This window comes from Cucurbita pepo, chromosome 2, assembly GCF_057944985.1.
Source record: "Cucurbita pepo subsp. pepo isolate OVF chromosome 2, ASM5794498v1, whole genome shotgun sequence".
Classification (NCBI taxonomy): Eukaryota; Viridiplantae; Streptophyta; class Magnoliopsida; order Cucurbitales; family Cucurbitaceae; genus Cucurbita; species Cucurbita pepo.
Window position 1 is genome coordinate 93,224 of NC_141799.1, and position 18,718 is coordinate 111,941.

Here is an 18,718-nt window from a genome sequence, read left to right on the forward strand (position 1 = left end):
GCCGTAAAGCAAATATAATTAATGATATTATTTTCAAATACCAAAATTACCCATCGGTTTCTTTTTACACATCCACGGATTTCTCGTCAAAATATTATTAATAATTAAAACAATAATAAATTATCACCAAATATTCAGAATTCCTGCATTTCTCCCAGAAAAAAAGAAAAAAAGAAAAAAAAGCGAAAAAGAAAAAAAAAAACCCTTGGGGCTGAGTTGCTTTTTCGTTCCCAAGCCTTCCAATTTCTTTCCCCTTATTGTTTTTCGTCTCTGCTATTTTTCGTGTTTTATTGGTAAGTTTATTGGATTTTTCTGATTTTTTTCCCATCTTCTTCTCATATTTTTAGTCATTTTTGTATTTTCGGAGAATCTTTTACTGTGAAATTCAATTTTTTATAGAAAATAATTTCTTACTGAATCATGTGGGTTTTCTTCTTCCTCAGTGGCGACTGTTAAGATCTGTGGTTGGAAACAAAAATTTTGTGCAAGTTTTGACGCTATTAGGGTTTTTCTTCGACTCCTACTGATTCTGTTCCGAGTTTTAAGCTCGGGTTGGTGGCTTTAGGTATTTTCAGAATTATATAATGAGGCGCTTCTGGATTTTAATCCCTATTTCTAAATTCTCTTTTCTTTTTCTTTTCTTTTCTTTTTCTTTTCTTTTCTTTTTCTTTTTTGGAAAATTCACATTTCCCCCACTAAATAATTATTTCCCCGACACTGAATTACCGAGTGGAGTCAAAACAATTATTGTTCTTTTTTTTTTTTTTTTTTTTTTTTTTTTTTTGAATTTGTTGAAGCTGTAAAATCTTGTGAATGGCGGATTGATTGTTCCGAACTTCTCCGAGTACTGCAGCCTGCAATTTGTGATTTCTTTTATTTTGTTTTTGAAGATGGATTATGTTTGTTTGTTTGTTTGTTTGTTTGTTCGGTCAGGGACTGGGACTTCCCTGTATGGAATTTTGATTCCAGCGCTGGAGAAGAATGACGGGATCTGAGACCGGAGTGATGACCAGCGGCGAACCCTTCACCATCGGTTTCCAGAAGAGTCCAGTACAGTCACAACAGTCGGTCTTGCCTGGCTTGCATTTGCCCTTCGGCGCCGACGCCGTCTACAAGCCCGCCTCCTCCGTCTCGCCCACCTACCAGTCCCCCGGCGTCGGTGTTTCCGGTAATGCCGGTGCCGATGTTTCTCCTCGTGAAGCTTTCGTTGACATGAATACGCAAAGCGAGCCTGTCAAGAGGAAGAGAGGGAGGCCTAGGAAGTATGGGCCAGATGGCAGTATGGCAGTGACTTCTGCAGACCCGTCCGCCGCCGCAACTCAGTCCGGTGGAGGTTTTTCTCCTCCAACCACTGGCGTGACTCCCTCGGGAGGATCAGCCTCTCCAACTTTGAAGAAAGCCAGAGGCAGACCCCCTGGCTCTGGCAAAAAGCAGCAGCTGGATGCCTTGGGTAACTCTACATATTCCACGTCCTTTTGGTTTCCTGGGCATTTGTTATGGTCACAAGATTATGATATGATTATTCAGCTTAGTTAATTTTAAACTGACAAGTGGGTTAACCCGGTTACGCACTTTTGACCAGTTCGTATATATTTAATTTTCCAACGTTATAAAAAGAATATACAAGTGCAACTGTCGGTGGTTCTCGATAAACTAGAACAGGCAATTAGCTGATTCTGCTTCCTTGATATCTAAAATCATTGCTCTCTGCCCCTCCCCATTACTGCCGTGGCTTCTTTCTTTTTTAAGTACCTTCTGCCACTGAGTCTTCCCTTCACAGGCATGTCAATTTTAGAGTCTTGATTCTTCAGGCTTAATTTCGACTTTGATAATGCCATTACAGGCTACAGCTTAAAATAATGTATGATTGTAATTGTAGGATCAGCCGGAGTTGGATTTACCCCACATGTCATCACCGTGAAAGCTGGAGAGGTTCATGTTTTTGCCTGTTTTATTTTTCTTTCATTGCTATTTCAACATTGTTTTCTTTGTCCACCTAATTGAATGAGTACATCACGTTAATGTTTGGACGTCTTATTATGAAAACTTCACGTTGTATGTCCATCATGGAAGGTAATCAGGTGCAATCAATGCTAATTTGAATAACCATTGCGATGTTTTGATCAATGTGCAGTTATACGATTTCATATTTTAGTTAGGACTGCAATCTGAATTTTTGTTATGTTTTCCAGGACGTGTCTTCAAAAATAATGTCAATCTCACAGAATGGTCCTAGAGCTGTTTGTATTCTTTCAGCAAATGGAGCTATATCCAACGTGACTCTACGTCAACCAGCCATGTCTGGTGGAACCGTGACTTATGAGGTTCGTTCATCTGGTTCTTTTGAACTGAAGTTGTGATTTAGTACGGCTTCCATTTTGAATACTTAACATTTTCTTGTGCGGGTAACAATTTATAGTCATTGAAGAAGTTAGTCCCCAAATTAATAGCTATTTGAGATAATTGATTGTTAAACAGACCTTGTTCTTGGTTTCTATGGGATTAATAGTTTCGCTGAAATGTGGGTAGGTTTATTGAACCCGGGTTCATTTATCCAATGGATTTGGAAAGGGATGGAAAGAAAACTAATTTCCACAAGGCTAATTGCTTTTCTCATATTTTAGTCTGCCTCTCAGTTGTTCGCCAAATCAATTTATTTGGAGTAAAATGGTTGAGCGGGGCGTTAGAAGCACAATTCAAACATGTTCATGAATTGAGTGATAATGAAGCATTATTTGTTGTGCAGGGGCGATTTGAGATTTTGTCACTATCTGGGTTATATCTTCTCACCGAGAATGGTGGTCAGCGTAGCCGAACTGGGGGTTTAAGTGTTTCATTGTCTGGACCAGATGGTAGAGTTTTGGGTGGTGGGGTGGCTGGTCTTCTAACGGCAGCCTCTCCTGTTCAGGTACTGGTTATTATTTTTAGAACGTTTTTCATTTTTCACATCGGCACTGCTCTCGTTTAGTGATGTTGTTTTTGATTATGCATTGGTTGTTATCGGGTTACCATCGGATTACTAGGTGGTGGTGGGGAGCTTTGTGAACGATGGGGGGCAGAAGGAGTTGAAACAAGCAAACCAAATAGAACAGCGGCCTGTTACTGCACCACATAAACTCGCTCCGATCCGTGCTGGAATGACAGGGGCGAGCAGTCCGCAATCACGTGGGGCTCTCAGTGAATCCTCAGGAGGGCAAGGGAGTCCGTTTAATCAGAGTGGTGGAGCCTGCAATAATACCGCATCTTGGAAGTGAAACTGGAGCTGCTTCGTTAACTCACTTGATTTGCTAATAGGGCGGGCCAGCCGGGAGTTTAGTTTGGTGCTCTATTTTCTAATTTGTTTTAGATGCACCTGTAGTTTTAGCTAAGCCTTAAAAGGATAATGTAACTCTTTCCAGATTGGGTTGGCTTGGATGGATCCTTGCCCTTAGTATCGGTTAGGAATTAGAAGATTGTGAAATAGTTGTGTTGTTTTGTTTTAGAATTACAAATAATGAATTTATTGAAATTACAGCCGTTGTAGCTTCGATGCTATAAACTCAAGATTCTCACAACAACAGGCTCTATTTCTTCTCTCAAATTCTCCTTTACATTTTCTTAAGTTTCTCTTACAATAGGTAAAAGTAACGCCAGTTCCCCTATTGACTCCTTGCTCTTCTCAACAAGAAACGCAAGGAAAAGTAGCCTAGAGCAAAAGTTTGCCAAAACCATCCCCTGGAGTTAGCAGGATCGACCTTCCTTGCTAAGAACCATGCATATATGCTCTCACCAACGTGCAGTAGAAAGGCTACAAGAAACACCATCCTCACCACTTGAATCGACCTAAAGAACAAAAGGCTGATAGCTTTGAAGAATGGAACAGGCCCAACGTCTGGAAGGAAAGCTGCACTAAACAGCATGCTCATTCCAACAACAGAAAACAGCCACGCATATATTGTTGGCCCATCGAGGCTCTTCCTCTTCCTCTCCTGCCAATAGGAGATGGTCGCAGCCATGCCCTCCTTCGAACTCACCATTGGAGTATAGCCCAACTCCTCCTCGGCTTTAAGATACGAGAAATAATTGCTGATGCCAACCTGTGGCGATATAGGCAAACAACTAATTAGGATTCAGAGGAATTGATTAAGAAATGTTATATTAACTCAGCATGGAATCATTCTTCACACTACGAAGGAGCATTATTGGGATGGTCAAGGAGAGAATTCTTGGTTGCAAGTAGAATTCCAAACATTCAGTAGGGCCATTTGCATGTTAGCAGACACAAGCATAAAAGAACGAAACAAAATAAACAAACCTTGTAGATCTCAGCGGGAAGCATCAAGGGATGTGGAAGCCACCATCTATTCAACCAAGGATATAATATTGTGTACAACGCAGCAAAAAACTTCCCCAAGAGAAGAGCTTTAGAAACAGGCATGTAAAACTTTGGCCACTCATAACCTAAGCTATTGAGCAGTGGTTGAACGAATTCAAAGGAATTAACTGGATAACCTGATAAGAATAGAAACAGCACAGCAGGACATTAAAGCAATCTACAAAGAGTAGATGGGAGGGTTGTAAAACGTAAGAAATTCTGTGGAGTTACCATCTGATACATAATACGGCTGGCCAGCAGCTATTGGGCCTCTTCCTTTACCAGGAGTATCATCCAGAAGCCCCATGCTTGCCAATATTAAAGCAAGCACGAGATTATCCACATAGATCCAGTCTGTTTTAACACTTGGTTTCCCAACTCTGAATGGTAGCAAGCCTAACTTCGCTAAGGAGACAATCCTAGGAAAATGCCTCTCTTCCCCAGGTCCGTAGATAGCACAGGAACGTATAGCACAGGTGTGAAAACATTTGCCATCCCTGTTCCTAAGAATCCAAAGGCGAAGCTAATGTTATTATACACTCTTGCGCAAGAAAGTAAAGACTAACGGTTGCAGTAAGCGCAATCCAATACAAGTAAACAAATCAGAAAAAGCCAAAACCACGGAAGTAGAAAGTAGTGATTTCACTTACTTTAAGGGGCGCCCGTTGGTCTTCAGAACTAATTGTTCTGCAATGGATTTACTTCGACTATATGCATCAACGTGATCATCAATTGGGAAATAAGGTAATCCCTCATTTCCGTTAACAATCTCTTGACCTCCAAACACTACATTATACGTGCTCATATATATAAGCCGTCTAACGCCGTGCTCCAGGCAAGCATCCAAGACATGGCATGTTCCATTAATATTCACCTCATCAATGCGACCGACTTGAAGCATTTCTTTCCCTGATAGTCCAAATGCTGCTAGGTGGAAAACACAATCAACACCACGAAGAGCTCTTTCCACGTCCTTTTTACAGGTAATATCCCCTACATGACTGCAAGAGTTAGCGTCGAAAGAAGCCTAATGTCGCACACAATTTTACTCCACTACACAGAGAGAGAATCAAAGCCAGAAAAGAGTAAAGTAGAGACAAATAGCGAGAGGACGATCAAAGTGGATGCGTAAGGCAGAGAGATTATAATAGCACCGCCGAGGGGAATAGCAAAATAAACAGTAAAAGGGGGTCTGAATTGCAGATAGGGATGAACCTTGGATGATGTGGACCCCGTGAATCTTGAGGTCATCGGACCAAGGAGAGGCAGGACGGAGGTCAAAGGCTCGGACCTGGAGAGCGCCTCTACGGACAAGGTCTAAGCAGAGGGCAGAGCCGACGAAGCCCAATGCACCGGTGACGGCGAAGGTGTTGCCTTCGATGCCTTGGTTGGCGGTGAAATGCATGGCGCGTGATGGGAAATGGAAGTAAGGAAAGTGTTGCAGAGGAGTGAAAGAAGAGGAGGGGAAATTGAGTAGAGATAGATCCAACCCTATTATTCCAATTGGATTCTTGTGTTGTGCGCTAAGTTTTTGGTGTCCAACTAAAAGTGGTAGCTTTAATAATTATAATTTTTATTATTTGCTAAAAAAAAGCTGAGCAGACAGGTTTAATAATTGTTCTTTTGATTTTGTAACACATCACTACTACTTAATCTACAAAAGATTATAATTATTGATGACAGGTGGCTTTCACATCAAAATCATCAACCAAGATTGCTCATACTTAAAAGGGTAAACAATCCCCATTCTTAATATATATGTATGTATATATAAAAATTTATTTATTTTTAAATATTTAATTAGGATTTCTAATCTAATTTTAAAAATAATTTTAAAAATAATTTTAAAAATACAAATGAATTTCCATCTAAAAGCTATTCATTCTGAGATTTGTTTTGGAGTTGCTTGTGTTTAAAATTACAGTAGGCAGTTGAATGCCAGCCTGAATGAACATATTTATACCCCTCCCACAAAAATAAAATAAACAAAAATGGTAAAAGTTCTAAAAGAAGGTGTTGTAGGAGCAGAATCTGAAGGCTCCATAAGTGGCGGCGTATGCATTAAGAAGCTCGTTTTGGGCCGACCAGAAATCGGCTTTCAGACCACTTCTCCTCATCGCTTTCAGTATCTTGTTCCGGTGAATGCAGCTGGTCACCGCCACCTTCTGGCTGTTCGCGTCCACCTCCACCTTCTCCACACCTGAATCAAATGAAATGTCCAACACAGATTGGAAGCAAACATCAAGATTTGTGTGTCTGGATCATGCGTCTAATCTAACCACCCATATTCCACTCTTTGCCACTAATTACCTTTCAATTTGTACAGACATTTCCTGAGCCTTTTCTCGTGGATTCCGACCATATCTACTTTGAACTCAACTGTCTGAGACACACACCCAAAGAACAACGTTAGTCTCCTCAAAAAAAAGAAAAAGAAAAAAAGGAAGAAAAGTTTGAAGTTGAATGGTACCTCCATGGAAGGCGTTTAGGTGCGAATGGATTGAAAGAAATGTTCGAAGTTGGAAGAGTGAAATGCAGAGGAGGAGGAGAGGGGGGTTAAATAGAGGGGGTTTGGAAGAAGCAAAGTGGGGCCGAGATGGGTGTTCCAGAAGAGCGACCCCCGATTCAATCTAGTCTTTTACTTTTTCCAAGGACAACATCCAAAGACAACATCCAAAGACAACATCCAAAGACAACAGAGCAGACAGAGAAGTGGAAGCAGAATACGAGGAAGCTGTTGTAATGTGTGTCATGGGATTCCCACTCCAAGATTCAAGAATCCCCTGTTTTCAATAACTTGAAGCATTCAAAATGATTGGGTTTGACGAGTCCAACTTCCCTTTACTTCCTTTACCAAAATCCCCTCACTCACTCTTCTTCACTTTGTGGATCTCGAATTTTCAGACACCAAAATCTTCATTATTCTTCTCGAAACTCGCGTACGTTTCATCGGATTTCCAATCCCTTTTCCATGTTTTTCAAAACTGGGTCATATATTACAACACCCCTTTCAAACTTGTAGCATCCAGATCACCTTGACCGCTACATAACCGTCTACCCACCACCCTCCCAACCTTACCGACCAAAGCTTTAATTTATCACACCACGCTTTCACTTCTTCGCCCAACTTCAATTAACATATTAAAAGAAATTTAAATGTTTTGATTAAAGTTATAGTTAAATGAAAATAATAAGAGACTTAAAAGCGTAGTAATTAGGTCTATTTGGCGCTCAACCTATTCCCCTTTCAAATTCATCGTAATTGCTGCGACCACCCTTTTCACGGATGCTTTTGATTTCTGTTCGGTTTTTCTTCCGTCATCACGATTATCCAACGGACCAACTCCTTACCATCAGAAAAGCCACCCTCACGGTCACCATGATAGGCTCTGCGGTGGACGCAGCCGTAATGTTTCGAGTCTTCGGCTTTTCAGTTCCGTCTGCTTCCGCCTGCTGCCCATCGGAAAGTGGACCTATCATCGCGGGAGTGCAAGATGCTTGATGGTGATTCTTATGGTGGCTGCACTTCCAGGTGCGTATCACGACTTTTACACTATGCCTGAAATTGCGATGTTCTTGCGTATTTCTCGACAATTTGACAACATCTTCATCTCTTTGATATTCATGGCTTAGGAAGTCTTAGAAATCGAAGTGTAGAGTAATTAAAAATGATGAAGGAGTTTAACATATTTCTACCAAATCAAGGAACGAATAACTGTAATGGACTATGAATCTGACTATGTTTGCTACAATTACTCAACTAATTCCGTTCATCACAAGTACTAAAGCTGATTGGATTATTTCCCTGCTGGCAAGCCCTACATTCAACCAATCGAATATGATGTAATTGCAGATTATAATGTCGTGTACAACACAGTATCAAACAAAGGTTTATGTGTCATCGTTTTTCTCTCACAATATCATTGTCAATACATATGCTTCAGAATTATACGTCTCTGTGGGAGACAGAAGAAAACAGAAAAATAAAAGTCAAAGCCATATATTTGGAATATAATGTAGGAAACAAGACATAGTTACTTTCTTCACTTATTTTTAGTAGGATAGGAAGCCATTTTATTGATTCCACACAGCCCTGCAGGCTTCCCAGTGTTCCTCTTCATTCTTATAAATCCCTTCTCTCCCCATTTGGGTCCCCACGAGTTCTTCACAATGATGTAGTCCACTCCCTTTGATGATCCATATCCAACGGCTGCGACTCCATGATCAAGCTCTGTTCCACAGGGTCCGTCGAAAATGCCCTGCACAAAGTTGTAATGTTATTATGCACTAGAGCCAGATAGTAGATGCAGCAATATCCATAGCAGTTCAAAATTTTGCTTACCCCGCTGTAGAATTGGAAATCTCTTCCTGAAGCTTCTATGGCCACGCTGAGTGGCTGGTGTGCCAATGCCTTTATGAGGCTGCCTTCATTGTTCTCTGGTACGTCCTTATAGCCAGAGATTGTCACTACCTCCAGTTCCCCCTGCAGGGAAGAAATTTGAACATTTCTGAGCTTTTTTGGATATGGTTTTATATATCTGGTCCAATGTAATGCCCAAAAACGGGCTCCGGGGTTCAGTAGGTAGTTTTACCTTTTTGTTCTCGCAAGTGCTTTCTTCCTCGAGATAAGGGTAGTCTTCTTCCTTGTGAAGTCCACCACTAGAGACAATAAAAGAGAATGCGTAGTCCATGAGGCCCCCATGGCACCCATTGTTATAAGGTCTATCGCAATCAACTAGTTCCTGCTCTGATAACGATGTCAAATTTCCAGCAACAATCTTATTTATCCCCTCAACTGCAGCAACAGTGGAAAATGCCCAGCAGCTACCTGTGTAATTTCAAACCCCATTCAAATTACTGCTGAATATTGGTTACTTCTTTATTGGATAAAGTTAGATATAGGAACGCAAAATGGGAGTTGACATATTACTTACCACATGAACCTTGGTTCTTGACACGAGTCACAGCTCCTTTCTTTCTCCAATCCACCGACTTGGGCAAATCTACAACATCCTTGTAGGTGAACTCTTCTTGGGATTGCCCTGTTCGAGACGACTCAACTTTCAGTCCAAGATACATCTTTTGGAACTCTTGGTGGGTCAAATCAGCAAACTCATTGAGTCCAAGCCAATAACTACTCACTTTCTTGTTTGTTTCATCAATGTGCTTCAAGTTGTCTTTAAACACCTCAAATCTATTCCACTTTTCTTCGATGGTCTCATAAATCTTGCCGTGCTTTGATATCCATTCTTCAAAGAGCTCAATAAGTTTATCCATGGAAGTTAAGTCTTCTGCTGAGTAACCCACGATTGAAAAGTCCTTCCCACAACTTGCTACGACAAAAACGCACATGCATAGCGCTAGAAGCAGTGACTTAGGCAGAGCCATTGCTAGCTCTCTAGTTTTGGAATTCGCAAATATTTTTTATTGGAGGAAGACAAAGAAAGGGTTGGATGGAAACGAAGAGATATAGGGAACCATTTATACTAGGAGGGTTGAATGAATGTGCTTGTGTGTAGCTTACAAAATGTTGCTTACAAGCAAAGTTGATATAATATATATTTGTATATAGGAACATTGATACCCAGACTTAAAGACTGGTTTGTGTGTATTAACTGACTTTGAATCTACGCTTTCTGTCATTCTCATTCATGTAATTCCTGAATCACTTGAAAACTTAGTTCCACTTCACACCAGAGGAAGAATTTTTATTTATTTTTAATTATTATTGAGGTATTAAGTAGATCCAATCCACTTATAAGGAGGAGCTCAGCAACGAGTCTAAGTAGTGTTGCTTTATAGGTGCAATTTGCCCCCTCGGTATTTTTATACTACACGTGTATTCTTGTTTCGAAAAATATAAAACGTAAATTGATTTATGGTTATAAATGTTGGATGTTATACATTATAAATGAAGAATTGGAAACAATGACCTGAAGGTATATGTTCATCTTAATATTTATATTCTTAGTAGATGGGATAAATTTCTTAGTTTTAATTTAGAATATGTTTTATGTATATTAAACTATGTTCATCTTAATATTTATGTTATTAGTAGATGGATAAATTTCTTAGGACCAAGAAGATTTTGCATTATTTTATTTTTTAGTTTTGCAATAGATTTTTATTGGGTTTGTGTGTTTAATTATTTCAAACATAATATAGGCAAAAATTGATTGATGGCTTTTTTTACTCTGGTTCTTTGAGGAAATTATATATATGACTACTAATGTTAATTTTTTTTCGCAAAATTTGGTATCACTGTTGTTATTGCTCTGAAGTAAAATAGCTAAGACGATTAATATTATAGTTTTTTCTTTGGGATGCCATTATAGATATTTTTACGTTTTTTTTTTTTTTTTTTTACTAAGCCAGATGGAACCTTTTAAGCTACATAGATAGAATTTTAGTAACAATATTGTAGAATTTTGAACTATATCTGTATAGTTAATATAATATTGGTACAATAAATTTGTATATTATTATTTTTGAAGGACAAAAAATTATGATTTTTTTCGTATAGAATCGCACAATAAATTATTAGACATCCAGTTATTGTGGTGACGTAAAAATGCATAATGTATGTTAATGTGACGGAAGAAAGAAAGAGGAGTGAAAAGAATCCAGAATGGACACAGGCGGTGGGCTGTACCGTTGGGGGGTGAAAGCCCAAAGGGTAAGGAAGTGAAAGTGGGAGTGTAAGGGTAAACGGGAAAGGAATTGAAGAGTTTGGAAAATGAATGGGAATGTGAAGACAGCAAAGCAAGACGATGTCATGAGTAAATAAGAGACAATTGTTGTTTAATAATTGCACTTCTTTTTCACACATATCTGTTCTGTTCTGTTCTGCTCTGCTCCGCCCCGCTCTCTCCCCAATTATTTCTCCACTCTCTCCCCCCCCCCCCCCCCCCCCCCTTCCGTTTCCTTTTTACCTTGCTGGTGGTCCCCCACCTCCCTCCTCCCTCCTCCCTCCTCCCTCCTCCCTCCCTCCCCCCTTCTGCTCCCATTTGTACGGGCTTTCCTTTTCTTTCTTTTTCCCCTTATAAGAGACGGTGCAAATTACCTAGTCTGCCCCTACTTCTTTGAGCTGTAAGCATTGGTGTTGTTAATTAACAAACACGGAATGGGTCGAAGAACGCCAAATGGCCTTGCCTTCTCGTTTTCTGTTTTCAATTCATTTATGAGAATTGAGAATTTCTCATATATATATATATATATATATATTTTTATAACATTTGAACACAAACCCCAATCATTCCTTATGAGATTATTGCTGAGTGGTCCCTGTATTATCCAAAAGTTTCACTTTTCTTCTGCTTCGTTGCCTTGCAGCTCCACTCGTCCACCCACCCAACCTCCTCCTTGCTCTTTACTAGTACTTGGTGGTTACTCCTTCGCCCTGTGTGTGTATATATATATTACCTTTTTACACTCGGATTTGAATCAAACACGAGAAATCGACGAATTTGAGGTCCCACGCAACCTGTTGCCTTTATACACATTGACTTGTCATTTCATTTGCATCCTCCCAATATAACAAAAAAACAAGCCTTCCTTGGCACGTGCGTGGGTGTAATTGCATGCATTCATTCCTCTTCCAGTTACAAAAAAGAAAAAGATAATAAGAATGATATTATCTTTGTGAACACATTAATAAGCAGCAGCCCTTGCATTCAATGGGAGTGTGCAATGTCTTAAATTCTCATGGCCCCCGCACTGACTTTTTCGACCACAGTTTTGTTTGACAACGCCACACATCAACGTCTCCTTTTCCTATTCGTCTCACGAAGACCATTGATTAGGGGAAAAAAAAAAAATCCTTAAAACGCTAAGCAGAAGAGGTGTGGCTTGGCTTACGTGTGGGTGAGGAACAGTGGAGAGTTCCCATTCCAGCTCAAAGTAATTTAGAGAAAACGAGAGGAGGGCAGAGGGTGCCCAGATAGGCTTATGTAAAGCTACCTATTTGGCTATTACAGTGCATCAGTAGATCTTTGGCGTTGCAGTTGTATTATCTTTTACTTCACTCAGTGGTTATAACTATTCTTGTGCTCATTAAATAAATTGTTGTTGTTGTTGTTATTATTATTATTATTATTTGGTGATGATACGTACACGTGCAACGCCGACTGATTTCATTGCATATGCAGCCCACCAAAGCATTCAAATCATTTATTACAATCAAGAGCCCCACCCTAAGTTAGTAAGTTCTATTCCATTCGGCTCTCCCTTCTCTTTCTTTCTTCCTTCCTTCCTTCCTTCCTTGCTTCCTTCCTTCCTTCCATGCCCTCATTTTTCACTGTTGACAGTATTATTGTCCAATGGGTGTCCTTTCATTATTCATAATAATTGTAGCATATGAATCCATAGACTACTAAGTTTTGGAAGGCATGAGAAAGAATTAGTGTGATGATCTCACTATTTGTCTCCCTTTCCCTCATGTAGATTATCTCACTTCTACCCTCAAAACAAACAAACAACCAAACATACGCACGCATAAACTAAGTTTTGCATTTAACATTCTCCAAGCGAACCGCCCCCTGTTCCCTTTCTCTTTTTTCTCCCAACAAAAAAAAAAAAAAAAAACACATTAATAAAAATATGATTTTGTTGGCGACCTAGTCCGGGAAGGGAAGGCCTTTTTCAGGTGCGTTTCTCTAGGCCCCCATGAAAGCGTTTTAAGAATCTCAAATCCTTATCTCTCCGCCTCCTCATTTCCCCTCATATTTTTCTTTCGCTTTACTTTGGTTTCAGTGCTTTATAATCATACCTATATAATTTACCCTTCCTTTATAAAATAATCACTCTCTCCTCCCATTCTCTTTCCCTCAACTCTTTCTTCTCTCTCTCCCTCTCTCCCTCTCTCTCTCTCTCTCTCTCTCTGGACATCTGCGGACAACCATGATGGCAATGGAGCAAATCTTATCCGAGCTAAATGGCGAAGAGTTAAACGAGCAGGGATTGCCTCCAGGGTTTCGGTTCCACCCTACTGATGAGGAGCTTATCACATTTTACTTGGCTTCAAAGGTTTTCAAAGGCAGCTTCTGCGGGGTGGAGATTGCTGAGGTAGACCTCAATCGATGTGAGCCATGGGAGCTTCCAGGTACGTACTACACTTGTGTTTATGATTCTCCTCACCTTAGTCACCCATGCAGCAGCATTATTAAGTAACTTCAAACATTCACCCTCACTTTTTTTAAAAATTAGTGTCAAAATCTTCCTTCTTCCATCTCTATATCATACTTTTTTTGAAGCTGTGATCGTAGATTTTCGGTCTTTCTTCTCTAAGATAGGAACAGAAAATGTGGCTTTTGTTTTGTTTTGTTTTGTTTTTGTTTTTGTTTTTGTTTTTGTTTTTGTTTTTGTTTTCCTATCAAATCATCACTTTTGTGACGTCCAAACTGAGGAGTTGAAGTTAAGGGGATAAAAGCAACACCCTTTTCAAGTTCATAAGTTGCATCTTTCTTGTCGCCATAATGCTAGAGGTAGGTTCATGTCAACTTCAATGATCTAATGCATCACTGGGGTTGCAGCTACCATTATTTTTCCATTTAACAACGCTACAAAATCTATCTCTCCCTGTAAAAGTATCTCAACTGCCCACAAACTGGTAGACTCTAATAAAAGAAATGTGCAGCTCAAAGAGATGGAGAGAGAAGAGAAGAGAAGAGAGGAGAGGAGAGGAGAGGAGAGGAGAGGAGAAGGGGTACTTTAGTAATATGCATTGTTGTGTGTGTGTTGATTGTTTCAGATGTTGCAAAGATGGGCGAGAGAGAATGGTACTTCTACAGCTTGCGTGACCGGAAGTACCCAACAGGGCTAAGAACAAATAGGGCCACCGGAGCTGGTTACTGGAAAGCCACCGGAAAAGACAGGGAAGTTTACAGTGCATCCAATGGATCCCTACTTGGGATGAAGAAGACGCTGGTGTTCTACAGAGGCAGAGCCCCGCGTGGAGAGAAAACCAAGTGGGTCATGCATGAGTACCGCTTAGACGGCGATTTCTCTTACCGCCATGCCTGCAAGGTAATGCCAATAATGAACTCGCCCCCGCCACCGCACGTGCATTCTCGCACCGTGCGAATCAACCTACCTATATTAACCTGCAATGCTTAACCCTATTCTTTTGTCCTCTTCCGGGTTGACTTATTTTATATATTCCATAAAAGTACTGCCTCTTTCCAATGCTACACTGTTCTTCTTCTATTATTTACTTTGGGGGGTAAGTTTTGATGTGATGCGATTGATTTAACTACTGCTAAGTTTTATCTTCTGGTAATGGCGCAACGTGCTGTAGCCCTTGCTTTTCTTTTTCTTTTTATTTATTTTTATTTTTATTTTTATTTTTTGTGTCGGTTGCAGGAAGAATGGGTTATTTGCAGAATATTTCACAAGAATGGGGAGAAGAAAAATCCAATGTTCCCGTGCCACGCTTACCTCCTGGAGTCTGCTGCTGCTTTATCTTCGTCCACTACTTCCAACTCCTTGCCTCCGTTGCTCGAGACGACTCCAACAACACTAATAGAGTGTCAATCTCAAGCCGCAATGCAGGCTTTCCAAAACCCTTTTCAGATTCATCAGCCTCCTGAAAGCGACCTGAAGAGCTTCGTAACCTCAGTCGTGTCCCAATCCAACCTCCTTTCCTCGAACGAGCAGCCGTTGCAGCAGCATCATCAGCAACACAAACCACCACCACCACCACCACCACCACCCCCTATCTCAATCAACACCATCTCCATAGCCAGCAATAACATAAACCCCATTGCTAATGCCAACAGCAACACGTATACTCCGTCCGCATCATCATCATCATCATCATCATCATCATCACTGCTGCCATCGATTCTCTTCAAGTCTCTCCTCTCACATCAAGATTCCACAGTACTACTAAAGCAGCAGCAGCAGCAGCATCAACAACAACAGTGTGATGTCTTTAAACAGTTCAAAGCGGAGGCCAGCTTTACAACCCATTTCGAGCCCGCTGAGGCCAACTCAGACTTCATGGATATGATGAAGATGCAGCCAAACCCCCCCTCTTACCATCAACATCCCTTGTCTTTTGAAATGGAATGCAGTTCACCACCAGCCCCGGCTGCTGAGGTGTCTGTTCATGACATATCAACTTCAATCGCCTTCACCAAGGCCGGCTATCAGACAATGTTAGATCCTCACATCAACATCGTCCATGCCCATGGAGAATCTTGGCCTTTAGATGCTTAACATCTTTTTTCGTATTTTTTAACTTTTCGCTTACTTTTTTAGTACTCAAGTACGTGGTTGTAAACTAGTATGCGTCTGTAGCGTAGCGTCCAATCTGCGTGTCTGCATGTACCAAATATTTCTTTAAAATCCATGCTTTCCCTTCTCTAAAACCCATTATCCACCTCTGTACGTAAGCCGAAGACACCCAGCATATAAACATAAATGGGCGCTCTAGTGAAGATCGAGAATTAGGTGAGGGCAGGTTCAGCTGGATTTGACACCATTGATGGGATTGCAAGGTTCGTCTCAAGTATATTTTGACGTCACCTGCAATTTATTAGGTATTTGAAGTTTGAAGAAGTTGGCAATGGTACAGTGGTGGTTGCATGCATGCTCTTGCTGTGGGCTGTGGGTGGGTTGGCTTAGGACTAAGGAGGGGCTTCTTCTGCCCTAGGCCAGCCCTCAGCCTCCTCATCTCAATAATAGCAATGAACAGGAGCAATAGGTGGTGGGAATAAATTTAAAGAAGCATCATTTAGTAAAGAAAATAAAGCTGTGATGAATCTGAATCACGCGAGTGGCACAGAAAAGTAGCCCCTAAGAATTATTAGTATATATCAGAGAACAGACATATCTACTCCGCAGCAGGAATAATGACAAAATAAAACGAGTACGGCATGGGGCCATCAAAATCAGGTTTGGATTCTAAAATCTTGAATCAACTGTGAACCAAAGGACCCCAAATCCTTTGTTGTTTTGTCCCCAACCCATTCATAAAAAACAGAGTTATTCGGCCACAAGAATACCTGACACAGTTTGCAGTGTAGTGTAGTGTAGTGTAGTCCCATTATCCTATTGTTGCCATGCCATGCCGTCCCACCCCACCCCTCCCCTCCCCTCCCCTCCCCTCCCCTCAATCATTGCACACAAATTCCTTCCAATATTTCTGTTTAAATCTATTTCCAAAACACAGGCTAAGGCCCCAAATTCATGCAGCAGCCCAATTCAGTTATATCCTTCCACCGCTGGAGTCAGCAAGACTTAATTACATAAACCACTCCCCCCCCCCTTACCTGAACCTGTCATTCTCATTTCGAGCTTCCTTCTACTTAAGGTCGCACCAAAGATTGGGCGACAGAGCTAATGTCATCTGCACTGCTTAAAATATGAGTAAATCTTCAAATTACTACTCTTCCAAAGGAATGCTATGAAATATCGATGCTAAGCAGAGGGACATGAAGAGAATTGATGGCAGTCCCAACAAAAACATTTTGAAACTTTTAACAAAGTATACGATCGGAGGGAAAAATCAAACACAAAACAACAGTGGTAATTTGACTTAAAAATCACTGGAAGATGAGGATGACGTCAAGTAATCATGTCCCTCCCTTGTGCCTGGGATCAAGTAAAGGTCGAAAAACCCGATTTCAAATTAACACTGGACAGGACCAAAGGGTTGGTAAATATACATTCTGAGTGAATGAATATATATGTTGTGTGATCATGGGATATCCACATTTCCAACATTTTAAAACTGTACCATTTTCATACAAGCATATGAGATTTGCAGGTATGTATGTATCCCATTCAATGTCCACTTCAGTCTCATGGTTCAGTCACCACTTCCATGGACATATAGCCCACAAAATTTCTTCAAATTTATCAAGGGCAAGAAGAGGGGAAAAAATAAGCAAAGGAAACATATACTTCCCATTTTGAGTATTCCTCAAGGAAACAATTCATTGTTCTTTCTCCGAAGACCAAGCCCCAAAAGTGAAACAAATGACTAATTATTGAGACATAATGACAGTAAGTCCATTACACACCATTATCAACAAAAGAGGAACACAAATCTGCCAATGCAAGCCTACATGATCAGACGGTCCTGTACCACAAGAAAACAGAAAATCAATTCCAATTCCAATTTTATCGAATGGAAGAAAATAAACCAGACAAAAGCTTCTAATGCTTACATAGCAATGAACGTGATTCTCAAACATTTCAGCAAATTTAGGTGATAGTTTGAAACCCATACGTCAAGAAAAGAGGAATCAAGGAATTATCAAGCAGCAAAGATACTCAGCATTTAAACCCCCTGGGCAATGGGATGGCTGGTTTGTAGGAAAAGGCTCTTTCTTTTCCTGAGTGTGCCAGGGGGTTATTATCGAAAATAAGCAACCTTACGTTCAAGAGGCAAATCAATGAGGAAACTAGGGAGATCAACTACCAATACGCCCATTAAATGGCTGGTAATCTAGATGACGACACAATCAATTATGGTGATCCTATAAAAAGATAAACACCTTGTACGTTGGATCTAATAGAGCCTACTTATTTCATCAAGTTCAAACTTAGTTTATTCTGCCTAATCAAATTCAAATCAAATTACAAAAAGAAAAGAATTATCAAGTTATGATTCGTGTCGAAGTTATGCGAGGCAGGATAATAAATGTAGAGAAAGTTCAAATACGTCTTAAGCACACTCTCGAAAACATATTCATCGATTAAAACATTATCAATTTTTTTATCAATGATTATGAGATGCACAAAGCATCAATTCTAATTGCAAACACAACGAGCATTTCCTCAATAGCAGATAACACGTTCGTTCACGTAAAACATCCCACAATCAGACCAAATCATCTATCAAAATTTTAGAAAGAGAACAGCATAACGAGGATTATAAAACGCTAGCCCTAAGAGAAGGCAGATCGAGACGAACCGATAGGTGGAAGAATGGGAAAGAATCCTATTTGGAAGACTTATCGTCATTCTTGAAGTAAGCATAATCTGGAGGAGAGTAAACAAGAGCGGCGGCCATGGCTCCCGGAAGAACAACATACTTGGCGAACACGGCGAGCTTCCTCACCAGCGGCTCTCCTTTCATCAACGCCATTTTTCTGCAGATTTCAGCGAAAGGATCTTCAACACGAAGTGATCTACAAGTCCAGATCGAAGTCAGTCCATTTACGCTATATAGGCCTATTCCGCTCAAAATATGGGCCTTTATTACGGGCCTGAATTTGAAGCTGGAAAATGCTACTAAGGCCCATTCACACTCAAATTTGGGCCTTGATTACGGGCCTGCAGGTTAAGCTGGAAAATGATAGTAGGCCCATTCACACAACAATTTGGGCCTTGATTACAGGCCTGCATTCTAAGGTG

General features: G+C 40.4%; 5 protein-coding genes across 8 annotated transcripts; 2 read left to right on the plus strand and 3 right to left on the minus strand.

The window, feature by feature from the left end:
- Positions 1-147: 147 nt before the first annotated feature.
- Positions 148-3,580, plus strand: LOC111788408 (AT hook motif DNA-binding family protein). Of its 3 annotated transcripts, XM_023668746.2 has the most exons (7): positions 156-293; positions 444-565; positions 934-1,450; positions 1,880-1,932; positions 2,193-2,324; positions 2,747-2,908; positions 3,024-3,580. In XM_023668746.2, the coding sequence occupies exons 3-7, from the start codon at positions 982-984 to the stop codon at positions 3,252-3,254; spliced, it is 1,047 nt and encodes a 348-aa protein (XP_023524514.2). In that variant the 5' UTR covers positions 156-293; positions 444-565; positions 934-981; the 3' UTR covers positions 3,255-3,580. The 3 variants fall into 3 exon arrangements, with proteins under 3 accessions (XP_023524512.2, XP_023524514.2, XP_086977729.1); XM_023668744.2 differs by lacking the exon at positions 444-565 and having other exon boundaries at positions 148-293; XM_087121603.1 differs by lacking the exons at positions 156-293; positions 444-565 and having other exon boundaries at positions 827-1,450.
- LOC111788407 (uncharacterized) lies at positions 3,546-5,889 on the minus strand. Of its 2 annotated transcripts, none has more exons than XM_087121602.1 (5): positions 5,570-5,889; positions 5,005-5,347; positions 4,586-4,851; positions 4,295-4,491; positions 3,546-4,076 (listed from the first exon to the last, which is right to left on the minus strand). In XM_087121602.1, exons 1-5 carry the CDS (start codon positions 5,757-5,759, stop codon positions 3,639-3,641), a joined length of 1,434 nt encoding a protein of 477 aa, XP_086977728.1. In that variant the 5' UTR covers positions 5,760-5,889; the 3' UTR covers positions 3,546-3,638. The 2 variants fall into 2 exon arrangements, with proteins under 2 accessions (XP_086977728.1, XP_023524511.2); XM_023668743.2 differs by having other exon boundaries at positions 4,586-4,857; positions 5,570-5,887.
- A 278-nt stretch (positions 5,890-6,167) lies between these two features.
- LOC111788410 (heavy metal-associated isoprenylated plant protein 30) lies at positions 6,168-6,999 on the minus strand. Its single transcript, XM_023668750.2, has 3 exons — positions 6,825-6,999; positions 6,665-6,737; positions 6,168-6,554 (listed from the first exon to the last, which is right to left on the minus strand). The coding sequence occupies exons 1-3, from the start codon at positions 6,828-6,830 to the stop codon at positions 6,358-6,360; spliced, it is 276 nt and encodes a 91-aa protein (XP_023524518.2). The 5' UTR covers positions 6,831-6,999; the 3' UTR covers positions 6,168-6,357.
- Positions 7,000-8,177: 1,178 nt separating this feature from the next.
- XCP2 (xylem cysteine peptidase 2) lies at positions 8,178-9,763 on the minus strand. The gene is made up of 4 exons (XM_023668749.2): positions 9,289-9,763; positions 8,947-9,182; positions 8,697-8,837; positions 8,178-8,613 (listed from the first exon to the last, which is right to left on the minus strand). The coding sequence occupies exons 1-4, from the start codon at positions 9,740-9,742 to the stop codon at positions 8,398-8,400; spliced, it is 1,047 nt and encodes a 348-aa protein (XP_023524517.2). The 5' UTR covers positions 9,743-9,763; the 3' UTR covers positions 8,178-8,397.
- Positions 9,764-12,959: 3,196 nt separating this feature from the next.
- On the plus strand, positions 12,960-15,723 carry LOC111789055 (NAC domain-containing protein 4). The gene is made up of 3 exons (XM_023669691.2): positions 12,960-13,454; positions 14,103-14,377; positions 14,714-15,723. The coding sequence occupies exons 1-3, from the start codon at positions 13,253-13,255 to the stop codon at positions 15,569-15,571; spliced, it is 1,335 nt and encodes a 444-aa protein (XP_023525459.2). The 5' UTR covers positions 12,960-13,252; the 3' UTR covers positions 15,572-15,723.
- The last annotated feature ends 2,995 nt before the right edge of the window (positions 15,724-18,718 follow it).

What these genes read in the sequence shown, in the direction of transcription:
- LOC111788408 (XM_023668744.2), top strand. Translation starts at nt 982, where the DNA reads ATGACGGGATCTGAGACCGGAGTGATGACCAGCGGCGAACCCTTCACC. An exon ending in TCACCGTGAAAGCTGGAGAG is followed by an intron (nt 1,933 to 2,192) that starts GTTCATGTTTTT and finishes TATGTTTTCCAG; the next exon opens with GACGTGTCTTCAAAAATAAT. An exon ending in GTGGAACCGTGACTTATGAG is followed by an intron (nt 2,325 to 2,746) that starts GTTCGTTCATCT and finishes TTTGTTGTGCAG; the next exon opens with GGGCGATTTGAGATTTTGTC.
- LOC111788407 (XM_023668743.2), bottom strand. Translation starts at nt 5,759, where the DNA reads ATGCATTTCACCGCCAACCAAGGCATCGAAGGCAACACCTTCGCCGTC. An exon ending in CGGGGTCCACATCATCCAAG is followed by an intron (nt 5,348 to 5,569) that starts GTTCATCCCTAT and finishes GCAGTCATGTAG; the next exon opens with GGGATATTACCTGTAAAAAG. An exon ending in GCCGTATTATGTATCAGATG is followed by an intron (nt 4,492 to 4,585) that starts GTAACTCCACAG and finishes TATTCTTATCAG; the next exon opens with GTTATCCAGTTAATTCCTTT.
- LOC111788410 (XM_023668750.2), bottom strand. An exon ending in ATGTCTGTACAAATTGAAAG is followed by an intron (nt 6,555 to 6,664) that starts GTAATTAGTGGC and finishes CATTTGATTCAG; the next exon opens with GTGTGGAGAAGGTGGAGGTG.
- XCP2 (XM_023668749.2), bottom strand. Translation starts at nt 9,742, where the DNA reads ATGGCTCTGCCTAAGTCACTGCTTCTAGCGCTATGCATGTGCGTTTTT. An exon ending in CAAGAACCAAGGTTCATGTG is followed by an intron (nt 9,183 to 9,288) that starts GTAAGTAATATG and finishes GAAATTACACAG; the next exon opens with GTAGCTGCTGGGCATTTTCC. An exon ending in GCACTTGCGAGAACAAAAAG is followed by an intron (nt 8,838 to 8,946) that starts GTAAAACTACCT and finishes TCTTCCCTGCAG; the next exon opens with GGGGAACTGGAGGTAGTGAC.
- LOC111789055 (XM_023669691.2), top strand. Translation starts at nt 13,253, where the DNA reads ATGATGGCAATGGAGCAAATCTTATCCGAGCTAAATGGCGAAGAGTTA. An exon ending in TGAGCCATGGGAGCTTCCAG is followed by an intron (nt 13,455 to 14,102) that starts GTACGTACTACA and finishes TGATTGTTTCAG; the next exon opens with ATGTTGCAAAGATGGGCGAG. An exon ending in CTTACCGCCATGCCTGCAAG is followed by an intron (nt 14,378 to 14,713) that starts GTAATGCCAATA and finishes TGTCGGTTGCAG; the next exon opens with GAAGAATGGGTTATTTGCAG.